This window comes from Panthera leo, chromosome A3 (genome assembly GCF_018350215.1).
Source record: "Panthera leo isolate Ple1 chromosome A3, P.leo_Ple1_pat1.1, whole genome shotgun sequence".
Classification (NCBI taxonomy): domain Eukaryota; kingdom Metazoa; phylum Chordata; class Mammalia; order Carnivora; family Felidae; genus Panthera; species Panthera leo.
Genome location: NC_056681.1, coordinates 63,386,622 through 63,411,757, shown reverse-complemented (window position 1 = coordinate 63,411,757; position 25,136 = coordinate 63,386,622). Strand labels below are relative to the sequence as shown.

Sequence of the window (25,136 nt, the reverse complement as noted above, 5' to 3'; positions counted from 1 at the left end):
CAATAATTACTGTTTTGAAACCCTATTATACTGAAATTTATTATTTAAGAACACTACAGCTTAAGGAAAAAATAAAACAGCAATTTTCTAAGAAAACACACACACACACCCTCCAAAGTCATAGCCTTATTTTTTCTTTAAATGTTTTTATTTTTGAGAGGAAGTGTGAGCGGGGGAGGGACAGAGAGAGGGGGACAGAGGATCTGAAGTGGGCTCTGCGCTGACGGCAGTGAGCCTGATGCGCGGCTCAGACTCATGAACAGTAAGATCATGACCTGAGCTGAAATGGGACACTCAACTGATTGAGCCACCCAGGCACCTCCAAAGTTACAGCCTAATTTATTCCAGTGCTTTTCTCTAGTGGTATTTAAATGTTACAACCACCAGTGGCACTGAAGGTTTCATTTGTACTGATAATAATCCATTTCAAAGAATGTGCAAGCAGATGGGTTCAACAGTGTCATGTTTAGATCTGATTTCACTGTATGCGCCAGAGAAGGGAAGCAAAAATAGTAAGAGCAGCAGCAACAACACACCATTAGGTGAAGAACACATTTACTGATGGACTCAGCCAGCGGACTACATCATTTATGCCATCTTCACAACAACCCTTCCTGGAAGATGCTATGATGTCCATTTTATGGATTAGAAAGCTGAGACACAGGTTCATATGACTAGTAAATTGTAGAGCTGGAGATCCAAAGCCACACGTTTCTGCCATACTGTGGTGCCTCTCTGAAAGCACACCTCTGACCACCACACACTCCACTGCCACTGCCACGTGAATGTGTACCTGTGTTCATGTGAGTCCAACGTAAATCTAAACTCAGCAACAACAAACCGGTTTAAAAATGGGTAAAAGACTCAAATAGACATTTCTCCAAAGAAGATGTACAGATGGCATCAACATATGAAAAGATGCCCAACATCCCTAATCATTACAGAAATGCAAATCAAAACCGCAATGAGATGCTACCGCATACCCATTAGGATAGCTATGGTAAACCAAACCCAAAACAAAACAGTAACAAGTGTCGGTAAGGATATAGAGAAATTGAGGGCACCCAGGTTGTTCAGTCGGTTAAGCCTTTGATTCGGATCTCATGGTTTGTGGGTTCGATCCCCACATCAGACTCTGTACTGACAGTGCAGAGCCTGCGTGGGGTTTCCTCTCTCCCTCTCTCTCTGCCCCTCCCATACTCATGGGTGTCTCTCAAAAAATAAAGAAATATTTTTAAAAAGGATATAGAGAGGGGCACCTGGGTGGCTCAGTTGGTTGGGCGACTGACTTCAGCTCAGGTCATGATCTCACAGTTTGTGAGTTTGAGCCCCACGTCAGGCTCTGTGCTGACAGCTCAGAGCCTGGAGCCTATTTCAGATTCTGTGTCTACCCCTCTCTCTGCCCCTCCCCTGTTCACGCTCTGTGTCTCTCTGTCTCTCAATAATAAATAAATATTTTAAAAAATTTTAAAAAAAGGATATAGAGAAATTGAAACCCTTGTGCATTGCTGGTGGGAATGTAAAATTCCTACATTTGTTAAACAGTATGCTGGTTCCTCAAAAAATTAAACATAGAATTACCATATGATTCAGTAATTCCACTTCCAGGCATATTTGAAATCAGGGACTCAAACAGACATTTGTACACCAGCGCTCCTAGCAGCACTATTCACAACAGTCAAAAGGTGGAAACGACCCAAATATCCATCCATGGATGAATGCATCAACATAACGTGTTATACACACACAAAAGAAGATCAGTGGAACATCCTTACAAAGGAAAGAAATTCTAACGCAGCCTACAACATGGGTGAACCTGGAAGACATTATGCAAAGTGAAATAAGCCAGGCTCAAAGGACAAGTATTACATGATTTCATTTACAGGAGGTACCTAGAGTGGCCAGATTCAGAGACAGAAAGTATAAAGATGACTGCCAAGGGCTGGGGAAGGGGAAAGTAGAGAGTTATTAATTCATGGGGACAGAGTTTCAGTTCAGGAAGATGAAAAAGTTCTGAGATGGATGGTGGTGATGGTTGCACATCAATGCGAATATACATAGTGTCAATAAACTGCACACTTAAAAATGGCTAAAATGATAAATGTTATGATATTTTATCAAAATAAAAAATAGATCTAGGACTATTTCAGAAAGTGGTCATAATAAGCATGGAGAGCCATAACCATGGGCTACTGTATCCTCGATCAACAGGACAAACATCCTGCTAGTATGTGTAGCAAGGAATTATAATACATGTTAGTTATTTTATAATATTGTCAGTTATTTTGCTCAGTTTGAGCAAACCAGCTATTTTGTGTAATTGAAGCGAAACAGTACTTTACTATATAGGTGTCACTTCAGAAAATAGTCTTTTAGACAGTAATTATCAGGATTTTCTATAAAATTAGTGTGCCATTAAACTGTCCAGCCAATCATATCTACATCATTTCAATAAACTCATAATAGCTTTGCTTGACTATAACAAATAATATATATTTTTTAATAGTAAAGAAATCAATTTTATTTCAGAGGTTTGGTATGGTTAAATGCTTTTAAAAAACGACTGTGGTTTCACTTTTTCTTATTGTGGTAAGATGTATATAACATAAAATTCATCATTTTTCCAAATGAAAAATAAAAAATTTAAGTGAAAACAAGACAGAATTCTCGACTTTTTTCCAAGATTAAAATTTGTTTCCATTGCACTGGAAACACTTGTGTTACCTTTACCTTCATAGCAGATGACAGCTAACTTTTTTTTATATGAGTGTAGTTGACACAGGATGTCACATTAGTTTCAGGTGTACAACTTAGTAATTGACAAGTGTCTACATGATGCTGTGCTCACCACAAGTGTAGCTGCTATCTGTCCCATTACATCGCCATCACAATATCATTCACTGTGTTTCTTACGCTGTGCCTTTTATTCCTGTGACTTACTCATTCCATAACTGGAAGCCAGTATCTCGCACCCTTTACCCGTTGTGCCCAGCCCCTACCCACTTCCCCTCTGGCAACCATCAGTCTGTTCTCTGTATTTACAGGTCTGATTCTGCTTTTGGTTTATTCTCTTTTTTTCTTTTTTTTTTTTTTAATTCCATTTATGAGTGGAATCTTATGGTATTTGTCTTTCTCTAATTTATTTCACTTAGCATACCCTCTTGGTCCGTCCATGTTGTCTCAAATGGCACAGTATCATCCTTAAAAAAAGTTTTTTTAAAAAACTCAACAGCTCTTTAAACAGGGAATGAAACCACAGGAAATGCTCCATTACAAATTATCTAAACTCTGTTCAATGTATTTATAATTATTCTATGAACAATCATTTTAAAGACAAACAGTATCTAATAGCATTTGGCAATATTATTTTTCTCAAGTTGCTAGGCTTTGTCCAACACAAGGAAGTTAATTATGTGTCAGATTGATTCCAGTCACAAAACACTCTTGAGATTTGCAACATTAGGAGTGAAATGTTCTTCATGAATTTCTTAACCACTCAGCAACCTACTTTGGACGCAGGCCTACTGCTCCCCTTCCTTCTGTTCATCAAAACCTTGACCTCCCCTCTCTCCTAAAGCAAGCTGTGGCTGCCCTGGGGTAGAACCAGGGGAATGAAGAAGACCCAAGAACTCACAAAGTGAGGCATTAAAGAAGCTGTGCAGGGGCACCTGGATGGCTCAGTTGGTTGGGCCTCCGACTTTGGCTCAGGTCATGATCTCATGGTTTGTGAGTTCAAGCCCCTCGGCGGGCTCTGTGCTGACAGCTCAGAGCCTGGGGCCTGCTTTGGATTCTGTGTCTTCCTCTCTCTCTGCCCCTCCTCTGCTCATGATCTCTCTCTCTCTCTCAAAAATAAACACTAAAAAAAATTTTTTTAAATAAAAAACTAAAGAAGCTGTGCAAAAATGTGGCTTCCTGCAGAAACCAGAATTTCCACAAGGCCATCAGGTGCAAAGCCTCTTGGACCAGAGGAAGTGAGTGACAAAGTCAGGGCCAGAGCTGAAGTCAGCTCAGACCCCAGATAAGAGCAGCTCCCAGCCATTTTCACTCCTTTCTGCCCCTGGGCACACTGACTGGCAGCTCTGGTTCCTCAGCAACTCCCGTCCTTGCCTTCTCTCAACCACACCACCAGGAGCGGTCCTAACTCCCAGTGGCCTCAATTATTTTTCTCTGTTAAAGGAGGACAAACAAAAATCAATATAGCTGTAAAATTCCATGTTTCTGAAAAAGTATGTCAGGGGCATATGGTGGTTACAAATGAAAAAGAAAGATCTAAACATATATATAAAACATCCCAAATCTGTACAAAGTATATTTATAATGTCATTTTTTAAAGTTTATTTGAGAGAGACAGAAAGAGTGCACATGTATGTGGAAGGAGTGGAGAGGCAAAAAGAGAGAGAGAGAGAGTCAGTCCTAAGCAGGCTCCACGCTCAGTGCAGGACCCGACATGGGGCTTAATCTCAGGAACTGTGAGATCATGACTTGAGCCAAAATCAAAAATCAGACGCCTAACTGACTGACCCACCCAGGCGCCCCCATACAATATATTTATAAATGCTGAAAACACTGAAGGAACTACCTCGGCATGTTAACAGTGGTTATTTCTCAGGTGATTAAGGGCGCTCTTACTTTCTTCATACCTTTCAACGTTTTTCCAAGATTTCTACATGAACATATACGGTACTATTTTTATAATAAGTAAAAGACAGTAAATTAAATTTATTTAAAAGAAAAAATATCGCTGAAAAAATAAAGCCAACATTATCTGTACCCAACTAGCTATGGAAAAACAATTGCGTTAACCGGAAACAATTCCATACCCTAAAGATCTAAGTGGCTGAAATGTAACAAATAATAGTGCAGCCCTTTGTATTTGGTCCAGGCAGCAGCAATGGTTTGTGTTAAACTCCGAAAAAAGTAAGATCTTTCAGATGTAGAAATCTGTTTTCCTTGGCTGAGACACATTCCCAGGAACATTGTGAGAAATGTCACAATTTTCCACATCTGATTTGGCCAACATGTGGGAGTCATTGTCAGGAAACGCCACCAAAGAGTTTGAGGTTTTCCCCAAGTTTCTATTTCTTTTCGGTCAGCAAACAGACTTTCTCCCTCCACAAACTCATTGTTCCCTGGGTGAAGCTTCAACAGTACTAATTAGCATTAAATTCAAAGGTAGACTTACCATATCCAGCTGAAGAAAAAACTCAGGGTTGAATCAGCTTACACTTGGATGGGTATTCAAAAGAATTAAGCTTTTCAAATTCATGTTTGCCAAGTGAATTCATTGCTCAAGTGTTATTTGACATACTTTGTTTGCAGGCTTGCAAAATATGTTACTGGTTGGAATGCCAGCTGTCAGCACAGGCCAGAACCCTGGTTCTTTTAAAATCTCTTTGAAAGCATTCTACTTTAAGCGCATAGAAAGGAAGAGAGTATAAACCTTCAGCAACATAAAACTGTCCCCCCAGATTCCGATTCCTGAAAGCCTACTCATACTCATCCTGTGGACACCACTGGGTACTTACTAACAACCGTTCCTGGATCTGGCTCACTTACCGTAAGGTGTCACTTGTGATGGGTATGCTGATTAAGTCCAATAAAGAGGTCCCTCCACCTAGTTCCCAAAAGTGAGCAATATCTTTTGGCTGAAACAAACAAACAAACAAAAACAGGCATTTTTCATATTAAATTTTTAAAATCTTTTTTGAATGTTAAATACTTCTTACACCTCATTAACATCAGTCAGTAATAATTATGGATACAAAATACTGTACTCCTCAATAAACCTTGGCAATCAAAACTTTCCCCTTTCTCTATCCCATCCCTCAAAATGCACCAAAACATCTATTCCAAAAAACAAAGATGAAACATTAACATGGTAGGTGGGGAACAAGAAGAGACTGAACAACCGATTCCCTTTTTATAGGATTCTTTAAGTATTAGGGGAGTGAAACAGTGAGGCAGCCATGTGGCTTGGGAATACGACCATCTATTCCATGACAACCTTCTTGGACGACTAGCTAATTGCATCTCTGCTTCCATCCTGCTGCTGAGGAGCCTTCAGTAACACCACGATTGTGGGAGGAACTAACTGCTTCCACTTAGAACTCAGGGAACATGAAATCTGAGAAAGACATGGATCTTCCAGAATGAATATGGAAAAGCCCAACTTGCTAACACAAAGCGTTAGAGAAAATAGGTGAAGAAAAATCACCTTTTTAATATATCTGTTGCCATGAACTTGGAAGAGATAGTCATTGAAGCAAGTTTTAGATGAATATATAGATTTTTGACAAATTATCATCTCATACTCACTAAAATTGTTCTGTTGATATTTGAATATTTGCTGTTGATATCTGAATTATTAATGTTCGTGGGGGAGGCAGTTTTGCATTGGAAAATCCCCCTTGATTCACCATTTGACGAAGGGCAGTTCTTAGAGCTCTTCTCCACAGTGAAGCGGTGAAAGCAGTTTCAGCATTTCCAGTGAAAAGGGCAATCTCATTTATAGGTCATCACTCATGTCAAAATTCACGTAAGTCACAAACATAGAGTTCTCCCACATCTCAATATATTAATGTTTTTTCTTTTCTTTTTAACCTCACAGTTTTAATAATGAACTTTCACTGACTTATCTAGAAAGCAGCAACAGGCAATGTTAACTCTTATTAATGATCAAACATTTGGACTAGATCAATCTGTAAAAATCTGCCTGTGTGACAGAAGTGGGGCCTTCTGTTATAGATGGTTCTTCCCTACACCTAACTCTATTTAAGAAAAGACCTTGGGGCGCCTGGGTGGCTCAGTCGGTTAAGCGTCCGACTTTGGCTCAGGTCACGATCTCATGGTCCGTGAGTTTGAGCCCCGCGTCGGGCTCTGGGCTGATGGCTCAGAGCCTGGAGCCTGCTTCCGATTCTGTGTCTCCCTCTCTCCCTGCCCCTCCCCATTCATGCTCTGTCTCTCTCTGTCTCAAAAATAAATAAAAACTTTAAAAAAAAAATTTTTTTTTTAAATAAAATAAAAAAAAAAAAAGAAAAGACCTTTTCATGGGAGAACTCCAAAAGAGGATTCTATTTTGAATGTTTTTATCCAATATACACCGTGCACTCTCCTTCCGTTCTGAATAATCTCCAACTTTCCTCTGAAGAGACACTCTAGTGAAAATAGGACTGTAACAAATTAGGGCCTCAGTCTCAAGTAGTATTACTAACTTCAAGATATGTTTGTAAAAATGCTAAGAATTTGGACTCTGAGTAGTACATTTTCATAAATATTCTACAAGTCAAACTCCTATTTTTCGCAGATTTTTTGGGAGACAGGATGTAACTCACAATATTATTCCCACTTGAAAGAAGAAAAAGCCACATTAACACAATTAATATAAATATGTCCAAAAACTGTAAAATAAAGTTACAAAGGAATCTTATTCCACATTTTAAGACACAACAAATGAGATGGCTAAATTATTTTCCTATTCAGGTTGCCTTCATGTCTGCTGAGTTGAATCTGACTTAAAAGCACATAGCTATGAAGTGTACAACTAGATATGTTTATTGATTACAGATAAGATGAAAATATAAAACAAAGCATCATTACTTCTCCATCCCCAGGCACAGCAATATCACTTAAGAAGCCACTCACTATATTATGCCCTTTTGTTCTTCTTCCATATGTATATTCCAAAGCTAAGGTTGGTTTTGGTGGCTCATCCCTGCACAATAAAGACAGATAGTATTACCATCATGGGTTTTCTTTCTTCTTTTCTTTTTTTAATGTTTATTTGTTTATCCTGAGAGAGAGCACTAGTGGGGGAGGAGCAGAGAGAGAGAGGGAGGGAGAGAGGGAGGGAGAGAGGGAGGGAGAGAGGGAGGGAGAGAGGGAGGGAGAGAGGGAGGGAGAGAGGGAGGGAGAGAGGGAGGGAGAGAGGGAGGGAGAGAGAGGGGGAGGGAGGGAGGGAGGGAGGGGGAGAGAGAGAGAGAGAGAGAGAGAGAATCTCAAGCAGTCTCCATGCTGTCAGCACAGAGCTGGATGCAGGGCTCGATCTCACGAAGTGGGAGATTGTGACCTGAGCCAAAGCCAAGAGTTGGATGCTTAACCGATAGGACCACCCAGGCGACCCCATTATGGGTTTTCTCATGCTATCATATTACCCAATTCATTTTTGCTTCCTCTTAAAAATGTTAATCTATTAGTAGAAAAGTTACTTTGTGGAATAGCACTGAAGTAAAAATGATAAAAAATTTGATGTAAAAGACAAGCCCTCAAAAAACCATCTTCGAGAATTTTTGTCACAGCTGCAATGATGACTAATGGCACCGGCACAATGTCGTAGTCCTTACAGGCACTGTTGGAGCGAGTGGAGAATGGAGTGCAGCTGGCAATGCTGGTGGCCATGTTAGGGGAAGCTCTTGGCATTCAGGTCATGTGGGGAGCACTTATACCAGGTTTTGCTTGGCCTCAATGTGGGGAGCTGTGAATCTTATGATTATCAATTTAATGGAGATATCAACAGACTTTAATGCAATTCTTTTATTTTTTTAATGTTTATTTATTTTTGAGAGAGAGAGACAGAGTGTGAGTGGGGAAGGGGCAGAGAGAGAGAGGGAGACACAGAATCTGAAGCAGGCTCCAGGCTCCGAGCTGTCAGCACAGAGCCCAATGCGGGGCTCGAACTCACAAACCATGAGATCATGACCTGACCCCAAGTCGGACACTTAACCAACTGAGCCACCCAGGCACCCCACAATTCTCTATTTTAAATCCCAGCCCGAACATGGGCATCATTTAACTAGCGAGAGCTGCAAAGTAACAAATAACATCAACAAGTCCTAAAAACTGACAAATGGTTTGATGAATTATTTACACTGCAGCTTACATTGTTTGGTAAACAGCTTTATTGTACATACGTACTTATTTACTTCAATTTCTTATAGTACAAATGTGTATCATAAATTTGCCTTCGTCACCATTTTTCAGTGTATGGTTCAGTAGCATGTTAAGTATATTCACCTTGTTGCACAAACTCTAGAACTTTTTCATCTCCCAAAACTGAAAGTCTATACCCATTACACAGTAACTCGCCATTTTCCCCTCCCTCCAGACCCTGGCAAACACCATTCTACTTTCTGTTTCTGTGAATCTGACTGCTCTGAGATACATCATATAAATGGAATCATACAGTATACATCTTTTTGTGACTGGCTTATTTCACTTAGCATAATGTCCTCAAGGTTCATCTGTGTTGTAGCATGCGTCAGAATTTCATTCCTCTTTAAGGCTGAATAATACTGGTATATATCTTTTTAATGTGGAGAAGAGAATTTTTAAATTTGTGATTTATATATTTATCTTTATTAAATATCTTGCATATCATCCCTACATACATATTTTTTGATACATATATAGAATATTTGGTTATATTTGCTTTTATAAAAGATACAAATTTTCTTTTATGAAACAAAATGCTACTTTTAAGACAAAATTTATAAGCTCTGATATTCAACGTATAATAGAACTATTTTTTTTTTTCCAAGTAAACTATCAAGGAACTGAAATGAAGAATTTTCAGTTCAGTGTTGTATTTCAAAGTATTTCATCCTAAGCTGATGTTGTGTTACAGAACTTGTTTGTAGAAAGAAACACATATGGTCAAGAGAGCCATGATTCCAGGGGATGGAAATATGATGCAGGTGTCACTATAGACGGTTCTTCTAAGAAACAATTTTGTTGGTGAAAGGAATTACACAAAGTCAGGATTCTATTATTTGAATTCTTTACTAGTATTTTTCAAATGGATGACGTTTCTTTAATGTGACCTTGAGACAAAATTACATCTATTTTGATATTTTTTGGAGAAGTTATAAGAAGTAGGTATTGGAATGAAGGGAACAAGCAGTTTCCTGCAATATCCTAAATCATAATCCTAAATCTTAATCTGATGACCATATAGGTTAGGAAGTATAAGAAAATGATAAAAAGTACAGTTTGAGGATCAACACTGTGCTTCAAAAATGTTTCCACGAGCAATTTAAAGATTATAATTAATGTTCAGATAATAATGGACTAGGTAAAATAGAAATAAATCAAATACCAGAGTAGCACAGCCAAAAAGCAGCCAAGTACTATCAGAGTTACGTTCGTTGCTTCCCCATATAACAGGGAAACTCAGCATTAATCCTGTATAATTTTATTTATTTACTTTTGCTTATTGTTGGTTTTATCTTTAAAGGAGATTTTGGGGCTCCTGGGTGGCTCAGTCAGTTAATCGTCTGACTTCGGCTCAGGTCATGATCTCACGGTTGGGGGGTTTGAGCCCTGCATTGGGCTCTGTGCTGACAGCTCAGAGTCTGGAGCCTGCTTTGGATTGTGTGTCTCCAGCTCTCTCTGCACCTCCTCTGCTCATGCTCTGTCTCTCAAAAAATGAATAAATGTTAAAAAAAATTTTTTAAGGAGATTTTAAAGGCCATACAAAGAATTCACTAAGAAGTTATTGTTTGAATCTCAAAATTATTCACGTTCCCAAGTCTTTCAGAATTTAACTTGCCCTGTATAACTAGAATAAACAAAAAACATAGTCTAAAGGTTAACATAACACTTACCTGTCAAGACACCTTAGAATAATAGTAGTCTTTCCCTGGAAATAGAAAAAAAAAAAAAAAAAAAAAGAATACTGTGTTAATGTCACCCATATGTAAAATTTTGTTATTCGTAATTGTGGCCAAAAATAGCTTTTAATCACTCGAATGATAAATTACCTGGAAACTAGAAACTTTCAGAATTGTTCCTAAGTTTGATAAGTAGAAAAAGTTAACTGTCAACTTTCCATCACAGTGTAACTACACTGCTATTATTATAATTATGAAGTCCTGCAGATGACAAATACTAGCAAATCATACCTCACTTTAGTGGTCACCTTGGCAGCTGTCTGAAATTTTCTCTCTATTCATCAACGCTAATTACTGGTTAAGCAGATGATTAGTGTCTTCTAAAATGTTTTAATTCCAATTGTTGAAGTGGAAATAAAGAAAAAAGGTAACATACAAATAAAGGACATATTGCAAATATGTTCAAAGTAGGCAATCCAAATACTGGGTTAGAGTATTTTTTGTCTGTCTTTATTTGTAGAGAAGGTACTCGTTCTAAGTTTTGTGTTAGGAGTCAGAAAATATAGGTTCTGGGCATCTCTACCACATGAAAGTTAACCTCACATTTTAGCCAGGGATTGGCTCAGTGGTTTAATCACACTTTCTTTTTTTTTTTAATAGTAAAACTTAAAAACAAAAAACAAGCCAAAAAAAGATCTCTTACAAGAAAACAGATAAAAGAGGAGCAGCAGGGAAAGCTCTAATGGAGGAAGCTGCTGGGTTCCAAGGAAAATAGTTTGGAAAATGCCGGACTGACAAAAACACAGACCATTTGACTAGGTAGGTTATTTCCTAAAACCTTTAATTTTTTTACCAAAAGAAAAAGATGATCACAAATAAACTACTCTGGATTATATCTGGGATATAATCAAATTGAATGACTTTTTTTTTAAATGACGGGAAACATAAATAATTGGCATACGACCAAAAATGTTTATTACTGAAGGATGTTTGCTGGCAGGTATTCTTTCAAGTGAAAAACAAGAAATAACCTAAATTTCCCCCAATGGGGATTGACTAATTTAATTATGACAATCCTTATAATGAAATAGCATGCAGCTGTTAGGAATGACAATCTAGGAAGATACTTCTTGACATGGTAAAACATTTATGACAGATTAGCATAACTCTGTTTTCAATTTTAAAATATCTTTTCCTGCTTCTTTGAGATATACGTACATACATAAGCATACACATTAACAGATTCAGAGAAAGACACAGAAACACACACACAAATAAATAGATCTAGAGGGATATCACTAAGCTAACAGTAAACATTTCTAGGTGATGGATTTGTTGGTAATTTATATTTTTATTATTTGTTTTTTTTTAAGTTTAGTTTGTGTGTGTGTGTGTGTGTGTGTGAGAGAGAGAGAGAGAGAGAGAGAGAGAGAGAGAGAGAGAGAGAGAATCCTAAGCAGGCTCTGTCAGTGCAGAGCCCAATGTGGGGCCTGATCTCATGAACCGTGAGATCATCACCTGAGCCTAAATTAAGAGTCACACGTTTAACTGACTGAGCCACCCAGGCACCTCTGGTAATTTTTTCTTTTTTTAAGAAAATCAGGATTTTCTAATTTTCATACACTGAACATGTATCATATGTAGCATATTTTCGAAGTTTGAGATAAATGAAGACTGTAGTACAAGTGGTCTCCTCTTATCCATGATTCCGCTTTCCACAGTTTCAGCTACTCATGGTCAACGGCAGTCTGGAAGCAGATGACCCTCCTTTGGACATGTCATCATCAGGTCAGGAGTACCCTAGCGCTGCATCACTGTGCCTACACCATTTACCCTGCTTCATCTCGTCAAGAGGACGTTTTAGCATCTCACATCATAAGAAGGGCGAGTGTAGTACAGCAAGGTATTCTGAGTGACAGAAAGGCCACATTACATAGCTTGTATTAGAGTATGTTGTTATAATTGTTTTATTTTTAGTTATTTTTAGTTATCTCTTCCCGTGCCTCATTTATAAATTCAACTTTATCATAGGTGTGTATGTATAGGAAAAAACAGAGTATGTACAGGATTCAGTTCTCTCTGCAATTTTAGGCATCCACTGGGGGTCTTGGAACATATGCCCCGCAGATAGGGGGGAGGCTGCTATACCTAAAAATTATTGTATTCTATGTACAAGAAAGCACAGAATCAGAATTACTGGAATCTTAGATATAAGATTCCAGATTGGAAGGAATCTTAGATATAACTAGCCATTTTTCTCAGATTCTCATAGTTCCATAGCATTGATTTAAATTTTGATTATAATTTCATGTAAATGTACTACTTGGTGGCAATTCCAAATAAACATAAACTCAACTCTGGGCACTGAAATACGCTTTTAGGCTATCATTAAAATATCCAAATTTTAAAAATTCACTAGTAAACTGTTGCCCTCTGAGACCCCTAGGTTTCCTGGTTCAATAAACACTGACTTAGTACAAGTTCATTCAGGGATTATCAAAAGGAATCCTATCTTCCCTCCCATTACCTCAGACACATTGGAAATCCAGTCTTTTCTTCTGATCCATTATCCCTGGAGCTCTAATTCCACAGTCTTCTACACATCCCTTCATCTGGCACAATAATCCCCCCCATTTCTCCCCCCAAAACTCCCTAATATCAACCTCTTCTTCAGAATGTTCTACCTGTTGGCCTTACCTAAAATATGGCTGCTTCTGGACCATTTCCTCTACATTCTTGTTAAAGAAGGCTTTTTTTTTTTTTTTTTTTTACCACCCCATGTACTACAGGGCCCTCCTTGCTCCCCAGTGCCACCTTTAAACAATTATTCTACTTCCCTTGTTTTGCAAGTCTTACAGGCTGGTACCAGTCTACCGTGACGGCTGTTGTCACCTCTTCTGGCTCAGTCTCCCTTTCCCTCTCAGCTGCTGTCATTAGTCTTGCTAACTTCATATCCATGTGGGCACAGGCAATCCACCTAACACTCTGACCTCTCAGTGACTTTGCCTCCTCACAGAGACCCTTTCCTTCACTCTGCTTCTGCCATACATCACTTCCAAGGTTATATCTTGAATCACTTCACCACTGGAAATTGCACCACTTCCAAAATCACACACACAAACAATGCATTTCTCCAACTACTTCTTCAGGAATCCCCAGAGTAACCATCCTGTGGCCTTAGTGAGAGGCCTCAAAAGTCCACTGACCTGTCAACATTTCTCCTTCTCCATCAGCCCTGTCCTACCTCCACATCTCACCTTTTCCATCTTAGAGTCCACAGTTTATTATTACAATCACCCTTGCAAATATTACCCCCTCCCTAGGCTTTCTCGCTCTGTATTGCACCCACTTGGTTGGCAAAAACCAACCCTGGTAAACCCAATCACCTTCCCTTCTCCTCCATGTTTGTACCCACACAAGTGAGTGATGATGGAGAAAAATTATACATACTGTGCAGATTGGTGTCACCTAAATTCTGAATCCCCGTCATCAAAACAGCAGTCAACAATGACGAGCAATCCTGTAAAGTTTGTCTAGTGTGTTCTCTCTCCCATTGGTTGTAACTGCTGTTTCGTACACTTTTCTTGATTTTCTCCTCAGAATACCCACTTGACCCTCTTCACCTGAATTACCTCTCTTTCCTTACTTCTTGCTCTTCAAGCTCTGGACATCATGCTCTCATAAGGAGGCTTTCCTCTTCCAGCCTCTTGGACTGAGTGAAAAGCCCTTGTTTCCATCATAGATCTGTCTCATGTGTTGCTACTGTTGTACAAGTACTAGCACCTAAGTTCCTGCACAGCAGAGTATGACTTGCTTTTCTGTTTCCCCAGCATCGGGCAGAATACCCGGCACACAGAAGATGTTCAGTAAGTGTCCACTGAATGGACAGAGGTTTGGCAAAAAGAGAGAGAAGGCATCGAGGCAGTTAGTTTCTTTGGTAAAGGGTGATTACTATTAGCTGAACAACAGAAGCATTACTTGCTTGCCTCTCTTTATTTTTCAAAATCATGTTCTGTATAAAGCACGGAATCAGATACTTTTTAAAGAATAATATCTTCAAAAGTTCTACATATCTCAAGAGAGTTTGCCCGTCTTCAAAAGCAAAATTAGTTTTAATTTACATAAATGAAAATAAAAAGGAGCTTGTGTACACCCACAGTCTATTTTAAAAAATGGGTGGTTCTTCTATAAACAACAAATAAAACATGAATGCGCTGTCACTGCAACAAAGCCTAGAACAACAGTTACAGAGAGTCCTAGCGGGATGCTGGTGGGGCGTTTTGCGTGCGAGCCTTTGTGTGCTGTGATCAGTACTACTCGTTTAAGCCACCTGAAAGGTATGGAAGCAGCTTCTTACACAGAAGACTTTATGTGATAGGAATTTACTTGTACCAGAAGACTAGTACTAGTTACTTGACCCGCTTATTTAAATCCACATATTTATCTATATGGCTGTAAGCAGGAAATTGGTAAGGTACCACATCCGATGAAAACATCACTCTCCTCACAATAAACTCATGAGATGAAATGTTTATATACTGTAGTTGGGTTAAAAATTTTAAAGTATAATGATACCTATGAAAGTTTTATTTAAGCTAATTTAAATAGTTCAGATTTTTTAATTTTTTTTTTTTTTTTTCAACGTTTTTAATTTATTTTTGGGACAGAGAGAGACAGAGCATGAATGGGGGAGGGGCAGAGAGAGAGGGAGACACAGAATCGGAAACAGGCTCCAGGCTCCGAGCCATCAGCCCAGAGCCTGACGCGGGGCTCGAACTCACGGACCGCGAGATCGTGACCTGGCTGAAGTCGGACGCTTAACCGACTGCGCCACCCAGGCGCCCCAGTTCAGATTTTTTAAAGTGGGCCAACAAGAAAACTTGGTAAAATACAGAAATTAAAAACAAAATAAAAACAGTGATTAAAATTTTACCATATGCATTTCTCTTTTTCATCTTTGCATTTTTACAAAGTTGAGATCATGTTGTATATAAAATTTGTCATGCTTTTTTCTTTTTTTTTAATTAAAAATTTTTTTTGTTTATTTTTGAGAGACAGAGATAGAGCACGAGCAGGGGAGGGGCAGAAACAGAGCGAGATACAGAATCCAAAGCAGGCTCCAGGCTGTGGGATGTCAGCACAGAGCCCAATGTGGGGCTCAAACTCACGAACCGTGAGCTCATGACCTGAGCCAAAGTCAGACGCTTAACCAACTGAGCCACCCAGGCGCCCCATGTCCTGCTTTTTTCAATTAACATTATAGTTTTTCCTTACATCACTAACAACTCTTTTGCAGTTGTATAACATTTCCCCCTTAATTATAATGTTGATAGTATATATAATATCTCCCAATGAAGGATGTCTATTTGTGTGTGGGGGGGGGGTCCTTCCAAGACACAGCCCAAGACAGAGGAGTGTTCTGGCTACCTGGGCACTGACATCATCTGGTAAAGATGTAGCCTCGTTGATGCACAGCTTAGATTCAGAAAGTTTAATTTGTCAATATATCCTTCAGTGGAAGCATGAAGCACAAAAATAAAAGTGTAATATGAACCCAAATAGACACAAAACATAATGCCACATAAATTTCAGCCTCTTGGATCTGTAAGCCCGATCTTTTGCAGACAGTGTCACCAGCAGTCCTGCCTTCCTGGCAAGAACTTTGTGAGCCAAGCAAAGTTGGATTAAGATAGGATACATCTGTTCTTGCTCTGTATCGCCACTTCCAAAACCCCTTTGTATCCTTGGCTAAATAAAACAGAAACTCACAATGAGTGGGGAGAGGTCTCTCACTAATAATCAGTGGTTCTGGGGACAGGCTGCCATATTTTCTACATGTTTTTCACAATAACAAATAACCCTGTGTCATTACATCATTATCATAACTCAATGATTCCTTAAATGACAATCCTAAAAGTAAAGTAACTGATTCCAAAATATGATTACTAAGATACTGACTTACCCACTTAGATGCTGACTTATTTATTTATTTTTCTGACTTGGACAGTTGTTTATTTTTTAAAAATATTTATTTATTTTGGGGAGAGCACAGTGGAGGAGGGGCAGACACAGGGGGACAGAGGATCTGAAGCTGGCTCTGCATTGACAGGCTGCCAGCAGTGAGCCTGATGTGGGGCTCGAACTCATGAACTGTGATATCATGACCTGAGCTAAAGTCAGACACTCAGCACTCAACCAGCTCGAGGTTGAGCCCCGTGTCGGGCTCTATGCTGACAATCTCAGAGCCTGTAGCCTGCTTCAGACTCTGTGTCTCCCTCTCACTCTTCCCCTACCCTGCTCACACTCTGTCTCTCTCTCTCTCAAAAATAAACATTAAAAAAAAAAAAAAAAGAATCCTGGCTTTTATATTCAAATCAGATAGAAAACTTGAATGTTTTCAAATTATGAAATGAAAAACAATAGTTTAAACATTTTTTTAAATTTTGTTTACTATAATTGTTCTTAGATCAATAAGTACTTTTTTAAAGAATGTTTTTAACATTTATTCATTTTTGAGAGACAGAGTATGAGTGAGAGGGGCAGAGAAAGAGGGAGACACAGAATCCAAAGCAGGCTCCAAGCTCTGAGCTGTCAGCACATAGCCCAAAGTGGGGCTCGAACTCACAGAGTGGGAGGTCATGACCTGAGCTGAAGTCAGACGTCCAACCAGCTGAGCCACCCAGGCGCCCCAATAAGTACTTTCTAATTCCTGCTAAATATGGTATTAGCTAGGTAAAAGTGAGTTTACCAACTTCAAATTCAATGGGTTTGTTACCATAAATTTGAGCAAAATGTCTAAATATTATTTTTTAATGTAGTTATTATAACATTAGATGTTAAAAACAGCAAAAAAATTAATTCTTCATTTCATATTAAAATTATTTCATCTGGATATTTTTCAATCACATGTTTTAGTCAGAATATTCATATGGTAATCAAAATTATTTCTTAATTAAATTCCCCCCTATGGTGCACAATACTTAAAGTCCTCAAGTGACATAATGTGGTATTCCAAATGAAATCAGCTCTCTGTTGATCTGAAGGATATGCTATACCTGTGCATATATTAACCTATGGATTTTGGCTGACTTCTTCTAATTGTGTGGTGATAAATGACATTACTAGAGTCAGAAATGATAAACCAATTTTATCTCAAGTGCCAACACCTTCCTGGAATGTTATGGATCAGAAGTCATCTTCAGGCTCAGTGGAAAAGGGTGCTGTGATCAATAAAATGTGTGTGGAAGATGTGTAACTCGTATTTGCTATCTCTTAAGGAACCCTAGAAAGCATCTTCTTACAACCAGATTGTAGAAACTAGAAAAGGAAAAATTTAGAAGTCAAGACATTTCCTTCCCACTTTTCTTCTATCCAGAGATTGAAGTTTGGGAAGAGAACAGAAGCTCTGGGAAGTAAAATGCTCAATGACTAAGTTTTCTGGCCAATACCCTAAGAATACTTGAGTGATTATCACTTGATAAGAGAAGAAACCTACGTTCAGAGGATCACAAGACCATGCCTAGAGACTTGACAATTTAAATCTGAGTGGAGAGAATCAGAAAAAAATGTGCAGATAAATTGAGATGTCATTACGTATGACATTAAGAAAAATTTAAAGACAATAATGGAAGAGGGCCCAAGTAATTCACAAGAGAAAACAGCTGAGACAAAGCCTGGAAAGAATATTTACAGCGACAGATGCACAACAGTGCAGGTAACAATAAGTGCAGTATTATCACAGGGGAGTAAACGACCTCATAGGAACTACCAAAACTTGTGTCAGAGACTTATGAGTGCAACATATTAAATATTTTTTAAGTTTATTTATTTATTTTGAGAGAGAGAGTGAGGGAGGAGCAGAGACAGAAGGAGAGAGAGAGAATCCCAAGTAAGCTCCACACTGTCAGTCCGGAGCCCTATGTGGGGCTCGAACTCACAAACTATAAGATTATGACCTGAGCCAAAATCAAGAGTCAGATGCTTAACTGACTGAGCCACCCAGGGGCCCCATGAGTTCAACATATTGATGTAAAGAGACAGAAGGAGAGAGAAAATACAGCATTTTGTGTATTTATATGGAAACTTACAAACATGCATGAAGGAATACTATACAAAGAGCAGAATGTGATGTATGTAATTAGACTGTTGCCTGACCGTATGAAATGAATTATCGTATGATGTCTCATGGCACACATCACAAGAGGAATACAGATAAAGTCTAACAGTGAAGAGGAGACCAACCTTTCAAAAAATTTTTTAATGTTTACTCATTTTTGAGAGATGGAGAGAAACAGAGCATGAGCGGGGGAGGGGCAGAGAGAGAGGGAGACACAGAATCCGAAGCAGGCTCCAGGCTTCAAGTTGTCAGCACAGAGCTCAATGCAGGGCTGGAACCCACAGACCGTGAGATCATGACCTAAGCTGAAGTTGGACGCTTAACTGACTGAGCCACCCAGGTGCCCCAAGGATACCAACTATTCAAAAAGTGCCTCCCTCAGTTTGAATTTTCTGTCATTCCCAAAGGAAACAGTCCAGACTCAGAAACTAGGATCAAAGAGAGAGGTGAAGTGACTCATTCCGACACAGAATTCTATACCCAGATAAACATTCTACCCAGAGTGAGGGAAAATAAAGGCATTTTTAGACATGCAGTATCTCATAAATTTTACTTCCCATGTAATGCTTTCCCCGGAAACTACAAGAGAATGTGCTCCACCAAGATAAGTGAGTGAACCAAGAATAGGGAAGAAACAGGATCCAGGAAACTGAAGTTCCAACTCAAGAAAGAGGAAAAGGGAATTCCCGAGATGTTGGGGAAGGATGGTAGCTATGCCGCCACTCCTGACAACAGTAGAGACCAACACAGCGGGTTAAAAGATGGCAGGACTCCGGCTGGAGAGGGGAAATTTCAGATGATCTGATACAACTGCCTAGATGAAAATTATACTGAATGTCTGTTGGGGATTGTGGAAAGAATTAGCAATAGATATCCGGGGAGCCAGCTTCCAGGATGGTTCCAAATGATCCCCACTTCCTGGTATTCCCACCCATGTGAGGTCCCTCACACTGTACCAGAGTTGGGTCTTTGTGACCCATATGGCATATGGCAGAAGTGATGGCATGTCACTTCCAAGATTAGGTTATAAAAGACGGCAGTTTCTGTCCTGGGCACCCTTTCTCTTTTGGATTTCTGGCTTTGGGGAAAGCAAACTGCCATGTTGTAAGCAGCCCTATGGAGAGGCCTATATGGTGAAGAATTGAAGCCTGGTCAACAGTCAGCAATGAACTGAGGCCTCTTGCCAACAGCCATGTCAGTGAGCGAAACTGCTTCTCCAGTTTAGCTGAGCTGTGAGATGACTTTAGTCCCAGATGACATCTTGACTACAACTTCATGAAAGACCGGGAGCCAGAACCACATAACTAAGCTGCTCTCAGATTCCTGACCCTCACAAACTAGGTGAGATGATGTTTGCTGTTTTAAAAGCTGCCAAGTTTTAGAGTAATTTATTACATAGCAACAAATAACTAATGGATATAAAAACTAAGGTACATATAAGAGCTAAACAAATAAAAAAACAAGGCATTTTGAAACTTTTGGAAGAAGTTACTCAAGGTAAAGAAAATCCACTGAATATTGATTTAGCCCAAAATTATAATAGGAATCATACTGCAGACCAGGGCTGGAGGTGAGCGTTTAAAAGAGACAGAACTATGGGCTCTGTGCTGATAGCGTGGAGCCTGCTTGGTACGCTCTCACTCTCTCTCTGCCCCTCCCCCACTTGAGCTGTCTCTCAAAATAAATAAGCTTTTATAAGTAAATAAATAAACAAACAAAGGAGACAGAAATAGGGGCACCTGGCTGGCTCAGTCAACAAAGCTTGCAACTCTTGATCTCAGGATTGTAAATTTGAGCCCCATGCTGGGTGTAGAGATTACCTAAAAATAAAAAAGTCTTAAAAAAAAAAAAGAGAACTAAATACTCTCCTACTATTATCAAAAATTCAACAGATAATGTCTAACATTTTAAGTCTAAAAATAGCCCATCAGTGATTTCAGACATTCAGAGGTAAATTATAGAAAAAAAGGAAAGAGGCTGCTTTAAGGAGAGGCTCTGAACAATGCGGAGAAGTTTACTGCTTTATGCGCCTTTTGATTGAGCTTATAAACCTCATCTGTGAATCATTTTAATAAAAATAATTAAAAATAAAACCAGACTGTAACAAAGGGCCCAATCTAAGAAAATTAAGGACAAAACAATGTAAATGAAAAAGGCTTACAGACCTCAAGCTCAACCTTAGTGAACAGGGTTACGTGATTACTAGGATTTTTCTATGCAATAATAGGAGCACAGCGTCTGGAAAAAGAGAAGGTGGCACACCTAGTCTACTGCAGTTAAGCAAAACCTCACAAACTCTGTTCCCTCCTGAGAATGACACAGTAGAATAATTCCAGGTGAGAGTTAATTAAAATCATGACAGAGAATCTATGACTGATATGGAATCCATAACACAGAAGGCATGAGCGAAAGAAATGAAGATACGAAAGCTGAAACAGACTCAGGGAAACAAAATGGTTGTCTATAATTATTCGAAGGGCAATTTAAACATACTTAAAGATGTAACAAGTAGAAGAGAAATCAGACTTTTACAGGTCAGAATTAAGACCAAGAATTAGGTTCTTGGAATCAGAAATACCAACTATTCAGACACTTTTACAGGTCAGAAATGGGAACACTGGATGTTCCAATAAAACACAGGTTTTCCAGTAACCGGGAATTAACAAAATGAAACCAGCCTGCTTTGTGAAAGATAACTCCCCCATTTCTAGAGATAGTCGAACTATATAACCACTCTTTATAGTGGCTCTTAACCTTTTTGAAGTGCTAGAACGCTGGGAGAATCTAATTTTCCATAAAAATGCACTGATACACAATCACACACAATTCTGGATACATTTCTAGAGAGTTCCCTGGCCCCAAGAAGTACCCCCATGGGGCCCAGAGTGAGAATCCCCACTGTAGAAGACTAGGGCAGTGCCAGGTTTCCTTCGGTTTCTATGACTCTGGTTAAGATTAAATGTATCATATTCTACACGGTTCATGTTTTTGTTATCTATATGCCTGTTTCAGTTGTACAAGTTACCAGAACTATTGGTCATCAGATTAGTATTTATGGTGCCTTTGAGTAGTCGAATTAGAATCAATCACTCCCTCCTCTGGGCTGCTATGGCTCATGCGGGAGCATACCACTTGACAAGAAATGCTGAGGCTAGATGTTAGTCCCCACTCACCTATGAGCAGGGCCCCCTCTCCAGGGAGGGCACAGCCAGCAGGTAACCAGCAGGCCAGAGACTGGTCATCTGGTTAAAGAGTTGAAGTATCCAAATGTTTACCAAAGTATTAAAATAAATTTTACCACTGGTTGCTAAATCAGCATAATACTTGAGGGGGAAAAAAAGGAGGAAAAAATGCATTACCCCATTTTTACTGCCAATGAAGAAAACAGATTTTTCTCCAATTTCAACTCCATCACCTTCACCTCCACTGCTTCCCCGTTTTTCCACTTCTGCTTTTGCAATTTCCCAGAGAGTTTCACTATGAGAGGCAGAAAAAGAAAATTCAGACAATCAAAGAGAATCTTTTCCAATTTCTGTTTCATGCTCAGAGAAATTTTAGTTTAGTTAAATTTATAGAGCAAATCAACAGCATTTTCTTGGGGGACAATAAGCTGATAGAACCTCTGAGGATTAGTCATTTTCCTTGCACTGGTTCATATCAGCTGAAAATAATAAGCCACGTCTTTGCCACTAGGATTTGAGGCTGCCTTAGTTTGGGGCTTCCAGCCGAGGTCGAAAGCTGTGTATGTTAGCTTCTCAGACATGTATATGAAGGTACACAGAATTTTGGAAATTTGCAACTTGAAAACCACCAACATCTAGGAAAATGGGGAGCCCAATAATCTTTGCTTTCTGAGATATTTCTCGTGTTTTTTGTTTTTTTAATGTGCTAGTAGAGGAAGGGAGGAGAGAGAGAGACACAGAATCCAAAGCAGGCTCCAGGCTCTGAGCTGTCAGCCCAGAGCCCGATGCGGGGCTTGAACTCACAAACTGTGAGATCATGACCTGAGCCGAAGTCAGGCACTTAGCCGCTTAGCTATCTGAGCCACCCAGGTGCCCCTCTTTTTTGTTTTTTAAATTATATTTCTGGCTCAAGATTCCCTGTTTTGATATATAAAATGTAATGAAAGAAAAAAAAAATCACCTAAAATCACATTTTGAAAATAATCCTTCCATTCATCTCTCTATAAACATATGTAATTTTTCACAGATTATACCTTTTATTAAAGCGAAAATGAAAAATGGAGTCTTGAGCTAAAAAAAAAAAAAAAGAGAGAGAGAGAGACGAGATCTAATTGTTCTAAGCCAGAATTTGCTGCTTTCTACATGGCAAATTACCCAACCTCTCTGGATCCTTCATTCCTTTAATTAATTCAACAATTACTTATTGAGCACCTAATATAGGCAAGCTTTTGTGCTTTTCTCCAGGCTTATTTCTGTTTCTTCATCTCTAAACTGCCAATTAAAGAAAAATACCAACCTTATAAGATGGTCACGATTGATTGTTAAAATGTGATAATTCATTTTGGGCTTGACCTATATATAGTTATTGAAAATTACTGGGAGCTCCTAATTATTATTCAAGAAACAGAGATGAAGAAAGGGGCTATACAAGACCAATAAAGGTGTCCCTAATTATTTGCACCAAATGCATGCATTTCTTTCACAGGTGAATCCCCAGGAACTCAGCCCAGGCTTGTCTGCTCTTCATTTACACACCTTTCTTTTTCTTAACATTTTTAAAAAGTTTATTTATTTAAGAGAGAGAGAGAATCCCAAGCAAACTCCGCACTGTTAGCACAGAGCCCAATAACATGGCGCCCTATCCCAGGAACTGAGAGCTCCTGACCTCAGCAGAAACCAAGAGTCAGACGATTAACCAACTGAGCCACCTGGCGCGGGTATACACCATTCTTTCAAACTGATGATCTGCTTTCCAAATTCCCAGCAGAGAGGAGAGCAGGTGGTGCAGCCACCAGTCATGCCACTGGTGAAATCTGTAACTATAACCATAACTTCATAACTGCAACCAATTATACCCCCATGGGAAGGAAGCTGACAATTTTTCACATTAAGGTTCATTAAACTCAAGAGATCAGGCCATGATCCACAGGTGAGAAAAACAGATTTACCCTGCTCTGTGATGGACTCCAGAACCCCTCTCTCCCTGACGTCCTTCTAAGTTGTTCAGAGAAGGTTTAGGCGTGATCTTGAAAGCAGGAAATTAAAACTGACATCACAGAACTGAAGAGCTAAAATGTATTTTCCAGGCCCCCTTTAAACGTCATCTTACGCTTTTCACACAGCTTTCTCAAGTTTCCCTCACTTATTATTGTCCTGAACCCCTGCAACCAGGAGAGGAGTCAGGGACATCTCCGAGAAGGAGGCTTTGTGGTCTAATTCACCGCCTGAACCCCTGCATCTAGAACATTCCTTGGCCTGCAAAAAATTTTTACCAAGTGAATGGTTGGAGTTGAACTTTCAAAATCTTTTATACCTGGGGAACTTTTCTACCTGCTTGTGGCCGAATCCACATGTTCAAGGGTAGTTCCTACGGATTCCTGACCATCCAGACAGAGGTTGCATGCAGAACAGACCCACAATTGTTTTCCACAGGCAGCTCCCGCCCGGGTTCCTCTCCCTAAATATGCCCGCAGCTGCCCTCCCTCTCCTGCCCCTTCCTGGCGGGGTGGGAAAGAAGGGAAAGCTAGGCTATCGAGGGAAACGTAAGCCGGACGCAAGCACGGCTGCGGGGATACCTGGGCATCCTGGCTCCACCACCCCGGTGTCGTGAACTCGGCGTTGGGACTCGCCTAAAATAAGCAGGCCCGTGATCACCCAGGCGGGCGGAACTGTGCGGACTCTTGGGTTGCCATGGGAGCGACGTTGCAGGCTGGGTTGCGTGCACACGAGGGGCATCATGGGAAATGTAGTTCCAGGCGTTGCTCTTCAAGTCTTGCTCAACGCCTCGAAGGCTAGGATGTGAGAGAACGAGGTGACGCGTCTGACAAACCTGGGACCTAAAAGCCCTGGGTTGGAAGTGTTCTTTTACTTAAAACATATTCCACTGAGTACCGGACTATACGTCAGAGATCTCTGCTCTCTCTCTTCAGTTACTTTTCAATCTCCAATAGCAGTGCTTTGGGAATGAAGGGTGAATCAAATTCCTGAGCTGTTTTCTAGCGATTTACTAGAGGCAAAGAATATTTGTGATATTAGTATTTTCCAACGTTCTGTTTAGTTGTTTTGAGTTTTATGCAATAGCACATCATTTATTAATAAGCTAATAAAGCAAATGCATCTCCACTATACTTCATTTACTTTACCTCTAAATCAATAACAAATATTGAGTTATTACTATATGCAAGACTCTGTGCTACACAGAGTAAGGAATGAAGTGATGAGTAAGACAAGATC

At 39.5% G+C, this 25,136-nt stretch overlaps 1 protein-coding gene across 2 annotated transcripts in view; it reads right to left on the bottom strand.

Annotated features, from left to right (window-relative positions):
• The window catches only part of DYNC2LI1 (dynein cytoplasmic 2 light intermediate chain 1), a 42,742-nt gene extending 18,130 nt beyond the window's left edge, over nt 1-24,612 (bottom strand). Inside the window, exons 1-5 of one of the 2 annotated variants that reach the window (XM_042932145.1) lie at nt 24,479-24,612; nt 22,080-22,197; nt 10,599-10,633; nt 7,642-7,711; nt 5,557-5,645 (exon numbers count right to left, since the gene is read on the bottom strand). In XM_042932145.1, the coding sequence (XP_042788079.1) occupies nt 5,557-5,645; nt 7,642-7,711; nt 10,599-10,633; nt 22,080-22,197; nt 24,479-24,486 (320 nt within the window). In that variant the 5' untranslated portion in view covers nt 24,487-24,612. The remainder of the gene's footprint in view (nt 1-5,556; nt 5,646-7,641; nt 7,712-10,598; nt 10,634-22,079; nt 22,198-24,478) is intronic. The other variant, XM_042932144.1, reaches the window with a different exon arrangement.
• Nucleotides 24,613-25,136: the final 524 nt, after the last annotated feature.